The sequence below is a fragment of the Solanum pennellii genome, chromosome 1 (genome assembly GCF_001406875.1).
Source record: "Solanum pennellii chromosome 1, SPENNV200".
Taxonomy (NCBI): domain Eukaryota; kingdom Viridiplantae; phylum Streptophyta; class Magnoliopsida; order Solanales; family Solanaceae; genus Solanum; species Solanum pennellii.
Window position 1 is genome coordinate 85,026,790 of NC_028637.1, and position 7,124 is coordinate 85,033,913.

At 30.6% G+C, this 7,124-nt stretch overlaps 1 protein-coding gene and 1 long non-coding RNA gene across 2 annotated transcripts; one reads left to right on the top strand and one right to left on the bottom strand.

Moving 5' to 3' along the window:
* The first annotated feature begins 6 nt into the window (after nucleotides 1-6).
* Nucleotides 7-2,465, top strand: LOC107016218. The gene is made up of 2 exons (XR_001456434.2): nucleotides 7-364; nucleotides 544-2,465. It is a non-coding gene; the product is annotated as an uncharacterized LOC107016218 (long non-coding RNA).
* Nucleotides 2,466-4,631: 2,166 nt separating this feature from the next.
* Nucleotides 4,632-6,366, bottom strand: LOC107029112 (flowering-promoting factor 1-like protein 3). Its single transcript, XM_015230438.2, has one exon. The coding sequence runs from the start codon at nucleotides 5,172-5,174 to the stop codon at nucleotides 4,854-4,856; it is 321 nt and encodes a 106-aa protein (XP_015085924.1). The 5' UTR covers nucleotides 5,175-6,366; the 3' UTR covers nucleotides 4,632-4,853.
* Nucleotides 6,367-7,124: the final 758 nt, after the last annotated feature.

Here is a 7,124-nt window from a genome sequence, read left to right on the forward strand (position 1 = left end):
ACCCCCCCCCCCACCCCCCATCTGAAAAATCAGCCAGGAAAATCGGGAAAAAATTGCGACTCTGACCAGTCATACAGCAAACGGCAAAGTGACAGTAAACAACGGAGGTACAACTACTTCTCTGCGTCTTCCTCTTTTTTGCCCTGCACAACTTTTCACCTGCAGTGCCCATACTCGTCTCGGCTCCTTTATCCCCCTTTTTGCGGAGTTTCAGAGAAAAGATACAACTCCCCTTTCCTTTTACTGTTGATATCGAAAAGGAGCAATCAAAAATTCAAAATTCAATGGATTTTCCCCCAAAATCACCCCAACTTTCTTTACAGATAGTTCTCTATATTCGAGACAAGGAGAAAGGCGAGAAAAGGTAAAAAAAAATTAGATTTTGAGGTCATATAAGAAAAAATAGCATACAAACATGAGGTTTTCAGAGTTTGAGTTTTCGGTAAATAGTCATTTTATACTTAAGAAATTCCGTAAAGGTAGTCGCTCTAATTCTGCCCATATTTATTATTTATTGTTCGTATTTGGATTTCGTGGTGGAAGAATCGTTGTTTTCAAGCCCGTTGATGTCCCAATTGCTGCCCAGAGAAAGGTAAATGCTCCTCTCTCGATAACATCATTTTGTCTCTTTTCCTAGTTCAATGTGATGTTTTCAATGTCGGAAAGTCTTTATTCTATGGGTGTTTGTCGTTAGATGCTACTCGATTGGTGATAATAATGTGATACATGTGTTCTTGAGCGATGTTGTGGCTCAGTCTAACTATCAGACTACAACTTTTACCATTTTGCAGTTAGTATTATTGCTTCTATATTATTTTGCTTGCTTAGATCTGTTGCGCTATTTATCTGCTTATCTGGATGTGGTGAAATCTCTGTCATTATGAGGTTTGTGTTAATTTCCTTCATATGTGTTTTATCCTCTCTTGAATCTTGTGTTAGTATTCTGTTGATCATTAGTGGGTTGCTTAACTCCCAGAGGCATACTAAAATATGATGGGATCTCATAGTGCGTTATTGCATTAAATCATCACTGTCTATTGTTGATACATTATAAGTACTCATTACCCATCAAGTTGCAAAGTATTTGAATTCTTGTTTTTACACTAAAATTAGGAGTTGCCTTTCTTTTTTCTTTATCATAAATGATCCTATATGTCATGTGAATTTTGTTATTGTATATGTGATTGTCTGATTGATTATGTCACATGTTTTCCATTTAAATTTATATGTTAGGTAAAAAAATCACTATTATCTTACCTATTTGTGATGCACATAACTTTCATCTTTAGTAAGTCTTGATAGGTTGCTAACATATAAGTATTAGTTTGATGTTGCAAAGAGTTTTGCCTCTTTTTCTTTATTTATTTTTTCTCTTTCATTTTCATATGTTCATGATGAGTTTGGGGTTGATGTTTTGAGTTCATCATCTCATGTTAATTTACTCATCCTTGCTTCATTTGTGGTTATTTTATTCAATTCTCCTTTAATTACAAGTTTGATTGCCCATTAATTTAGAAGCTTTTCTGGTAGTTTGTTGATTTCTAAAAGATGAATTGTGAATATTAAGAGTCATATTTAGATACACTAAAAATGATAGTTTTCCACTATAGCTTTCATGTCTTTGTGCCATTTTGTTTAGCAACCAATTCATTTAGTTCACTGTTGACTTCTCTTTACATCATTTAGTTAATATTATATATTTTCATCTAGTCAAAAGGTTTTCTACAATGACCTATCCAATTCTTAAATAATTGTCGCAATTACATCTCCTTTTGGATACAATATTAACACCTTTTGTCTAGAAGCATATTAGTTTGAAATTATGTTCTTATTTCATAGAATAATGTGTTTATCTTCATCATAAGTTAATTATTTGATCATGCGTTCGTTGGGGGCTCTTATCTTTTTTTCTAATTCTTTTCTTTTACGTACTCTGTGTGTATGTGAATCTCTTTCGAGTCCATTGTGGACTTATCTACCTTGCAATTCTGAGTGGAGCCATAAAGGCTCGATCTCTGTCTTCCCTATTTCTCGAGTCAACCCTTTATGTATTTCGAAGTTGTAATAGGCCCTAGAGACCAACATGCTATTGGAAATAATTCAAAAGCCCAAGAAATGAGTTGTATACATAATATATACAATATGTATACAGTGATCAATAGGTTCAGGACAACATATATGTTGACAAAAACGAAGATACAGGTTAGAGGCATTATAACAGACTGTATACAGTTGATATACGGTTTGATATACAGGAAAAAGGCTTAGAAACGACCTGTATATATCAGTATACACTTGTTGTATACAAAGGTTTTCAAAGGTTGAAATAGGGCCAGAACCCAAATTAGCAGCCTGAAAAGCCCAAGTCCATATTACCTCTTCATTTATTTGATTGCATTTATTTATTTGTTCTTTTACCCTTTATTTGCTTCATAATAATTTAATCGAATTTCCCAAAAAAAAAATATATATATATTCTTTATGTTATTATATTTTTATATTCAATTTTTTTAAGTCTTGTACTTATTTTGAATATATGTATTCAAAAAACTTTTATTTATTATTCGATTAAATTAAAATATTTTTCGTAATCTAATTAATCAGTTCGGTTTAAATTATTATTTTAAAAATGTGCCAAATAAATTCTCATTAGTCTTGTTTTTTGTAAAAGTGTATTCATTTGCATTTTAATTCAATTATTTCATTTTAGCTTCCTTTTTTCCTAAAAATAGCATAAAAGAAATTGTCCTTTATTTAACTATTTTCTCAAAGTTAATCGAATTATCTTTTTACGTTAAATCAGTTTTATAAAAAAAAAAGTCAATGATTTCAAGTCAAGTCAAAGGATAATCGCATGTTAGCGAGCGCTTCAAATGCCTTAAAAACCTTCAAATGCACAAGTAGCCCCTCAACCTATGTCTGAAATCCCAGAGGCATACTTATGCTATTCTAAGGTCTTATTACCCTCTGATCTTATTTTATAAATAGTTTTCTACCCTTTTCGGTCTACGTGGCACTATCTTGTGGTTCTAGCGTATGTTGACATTTTTTTTCAAACTAGTGTGAATCTTTATATCTTGCTTTCTTACATTTCAATCTATAACATAACAAATTAAATATATAGTTTCAGATGAATACAATTTTAGATTTCATGCTATTTAAATTAAGCCACTTTAGTAGAATATATGAATTATAAGTATATTCTAAATAAAAGTTGGCACTATGATTCTGCCTGCCTCAGCTTAAAATAGCTATATGATTCTGCTCTTTTGATGATACAAAAAGACAAGCCCGTTAAACCTAATTATTTTAAATTTTTTTAGGGAATTTAATATTCAAAATTGATCACTGGCTGGTAGCCTTCAGAAAAATAAACTTAACGACAACACAACTCACTAATTAAGGAGTAAGACATTCTTTTCAAAAAGAAGTATTCAAAGTTTAAACATCTAATTAAGAATAGATATTTATGAAAAAAGGGAGAAGATGCAATGCTGCATATTATATTATACAGAACATAAACTGGAAAAAGCCTTGCAGGCAAATTTAATACCCTACAAGCCATCTATTAGAGATAATCTATCGCTTTGGGAGTTTTGAGTAGTAAATTACATCTATAATATATAGTTAGATGATTCCTCATGAAATATAACAATTTCTCCAACTCTTCGAAAACGTTACATAAACTATCTTAAGAAAAACTCATCGAGTATCTTAACCTACTATTTGCCTCACAAAATTATTATTTTTCAATATCCTTAACTAGATTTAATAAAGCAGGATTTGTAATTGAAAAGTAGCGCTAAATTAATTACGTACCTGCAGATTACATTATGGCATTAAAGGGCCGTTTGATGTGAATGATAACTTCAAGTTGTTTTGTGACTAAATTATAGTGTCACTTAATTTGTTGTTTCGTTGGCAAGTCCAGAATAACATATACAAGGATTAATAATTAGTACCAGGATAAGTTATCCGTTATCTTGAGCAGTATAGTAATTTTGAGATAACTTATCCCGAGATAAAATGACTAAATGACAAAAATATCTTTGTAAACACTTTTATACATTAATTTTCATATTCATGAAGGATATTTTTGTAACTTATCCCATCATTATATCTCATCATAACTTGAATTTAAACCAAACGACTCCTAAGAAATTTAACCATCTCACTCTTGCTTAAGGTTTCAGAATAAATATTCGTCATAGGATAAAACATCATGATTCTATAATATTGACATTTCAAATCATAGAATTTTGATAAACTCAAAAAAGGAGCAAGTCACACTTGACATCTTACTTCATCTTTTTAAAACAGTGAAGAAGAATTCAAATTTGAGGTAAAGCCTTTGAATTTATAGTCAAAGACTTCTTGATGAAATAAATAGGAAAACACCATTTTGTCTTTATTCAAAATAAGACCAAAAAAAAAGAGAAGAAAAGATATTTCCATTCAAAAAAATATATCAATCACATATCCACCTATCATCGTTAGCATAATGATAAAAATATAATCTGATTTGACTTGATACGGAGTTTAAGTAAATAAAGAAGTCTTTTAAATATATATATATGACTAAAAATTGAAGTATTTGATAGTACAAATTTATTTAAGTATATAGATAAAAGTTTCGAAGCCAAACCAAGTTTTATTGCCATAAACTTCACTCTTACACACCATTACAACAAGTAATAATTAGCTTCCTCACCCAAAAGAAACTAAAACACTCCCCTTTGACCTAAATTACACAAACCAAACCTTAAGTTAAAAGAAGAAACAACCTAATTTAAATCAAACAACATTAATTAATTTGAGAAAAATCTCAAATCAACTAATGATTATTAGTAATACTACATATCCCTAACAGTAAACTCATTACGATTCTTAACAACAATATCATACATGTGCATGGACTTGAGGTTGTTGAAGTCCTTTGGTAGAGAAATAAGATGAACAGTTGATCTTTTATGGTATTGAAGAAGGTTAGGGTCATCATAGTACCTCTCCCATCCAAGTGAGTACAAAATCCTCTCAAGAGATGCATATGATGTTATTACTTCATTACTAGAAAGGTGCACAAGCACTTTACGACGACCCGTCGCACCTTGGAAGTCACCGAGGTTCTCAACTAGCCTCACTACTCCATTCTTGATTTTCCAAACACCAGACATGTTTCAAAAAATATGAATATGAAACTAGTGAGTGAGTATTGTGTGTGAGTTTGAAGATAAGTGTGAGTGGGTTTTTATATGGTTTCTATGTAATAAAAAATACATAAGGTGGCAAAAAGTATTTTCTTTCTTATTTAATAAAATTGATGATAATTAATAGGTAGGATTTAGATTATACTAACTTATCGTACGTTCATAAGATTAAAGAAAAAGAAAGGGAGAATATTTAAATGGCCACAAGATGCCCTAATTTACCCTACTGAAATTAGAATCTTCTTAACAATCACTAATTAATGATCTTATGCTCATAAGATGAACCTAATTCTTTGGTTAATGGGTTCCAAGCATAATTCTTTAATTTGTGTAGTGCTAAGAACAATCTTATATTCTAATATCCATTGTTTGCGTGATCAACCCTTCACAAATAGGAAGAATTAAATAAATTAGAAGATATTTCGGGGAAGTTTAATTTGTCCCATCTCATGTTGACGTTTAATCCTTAATTAATGTATAATAACAATATAAAAAAGTTTCTCTAGATCAATGAGAAATTTGTTTTATGATACGTGATATTCTCGCCCATTTTCCATTGAACTAGCTCAATGGAAAAAGTATGTGTCACGATCCAGACCGTCATGATTGGCACTCACGCTAACTCTCTGGTGGGAGAACCATAACTAAAGCCCAACTAAACAATTTAAACTACGGAAGCAAGTTAAATGAACTAAGTAATTAAGTTCTCATAGTTTAAACAACTAAACAATGCGCAAATACAACCCCTATATATATAGAACTTGAAAGTCAATGTACCAAAACTCTAACAACGACAAATCTAAGAACAAGGGGTATAACCCCGAAAAGTAACCAACACCTTAACAATAATCGAAGTCAAAAAAGACTGGACTTAAGCAAAAAAGAACTCAAGACAGCCCGAAAGAACTAACTCACCCTTGAATTTGAAACGGTCACTGGTCTTCTAAACGAGGTATGTCAATAGCCACAAGTAGATGCCCTGTACTCAACAATAATAAGAGCAAAAATAGAATCAGTACACAACCACAGTGTACTGATAGGATCACGCGGCTATCCCAATAAGTGAAACATATATAAGCAATTACAACAATATAACCACGTAACATACTCTTGACACCCAATTTTGACGCTCCACAAAATAAATTAATCATCGAGCTTCTTCAATTTCAAATGATTTAAAATAATTAGTTTTATAAAATTTTAAATAAATAAATAAATATAATTTGCAAGTTATTTTATATAGTTATATCATTTTTATAATTTTTAAATAATAATCAGTATATAAATAGTATATTTTATGAATATTTAAAAAATCAATCTCAAAAGATTTTATTTCTTATATACTTGAGTATTTTAGTTTAATCCATAGTTAATATTTAAGTTAGGTTTATATTTTTGAATTATTAGTTTATATTTAAGTTAATTATTCTATTTTCTTTAATAATAAGAAGCTCGTTAATTAATTAATATGATTTCATCTTATCTAAATTTTAGTCAAATTTCCTAAATCAAATATTTGGCTCTTATAAAGTGTACTCTTCCTTAATCTCAATTTCCAGCCCATATATACATTTTGAACAGCAAAAACTCTGCCCGAAACCCCATTCCAATTACAATTAATCCAGCCCAACCCATTTTTTCCTCACAAAGAAACCCATTTCAACAATAAAGCATCAACTCATACAGCCCAATGCCTCAATACTAAAGATATGCATCAGTAGGGGTGTGCATCGGTCGGTTCGGTTCGGTTTTATATATAATCGGTTCGGTTTATCGGTTTTAAAATATGCTAACCCAATAACAAACCAATAAGAAATTTTTTATCGGTTTATCGTTTTATCGGTTTTTGATGTTATCGGTTCGGTTTCGGTTAACCCAATAAGAAAATGTCGATCAAATAATATATAATAGTACGTA

Bases quoted from the DNA above. Each gene is read 5' to 3' on its own strand.
- LOC107029112 (XM_015230438.2), bottom strand. From the start codon at position 5,174: ATGTCTGGTGTTTGGAAAATCAAGAATGGAGTAGTGAGGCTAGTTGAG.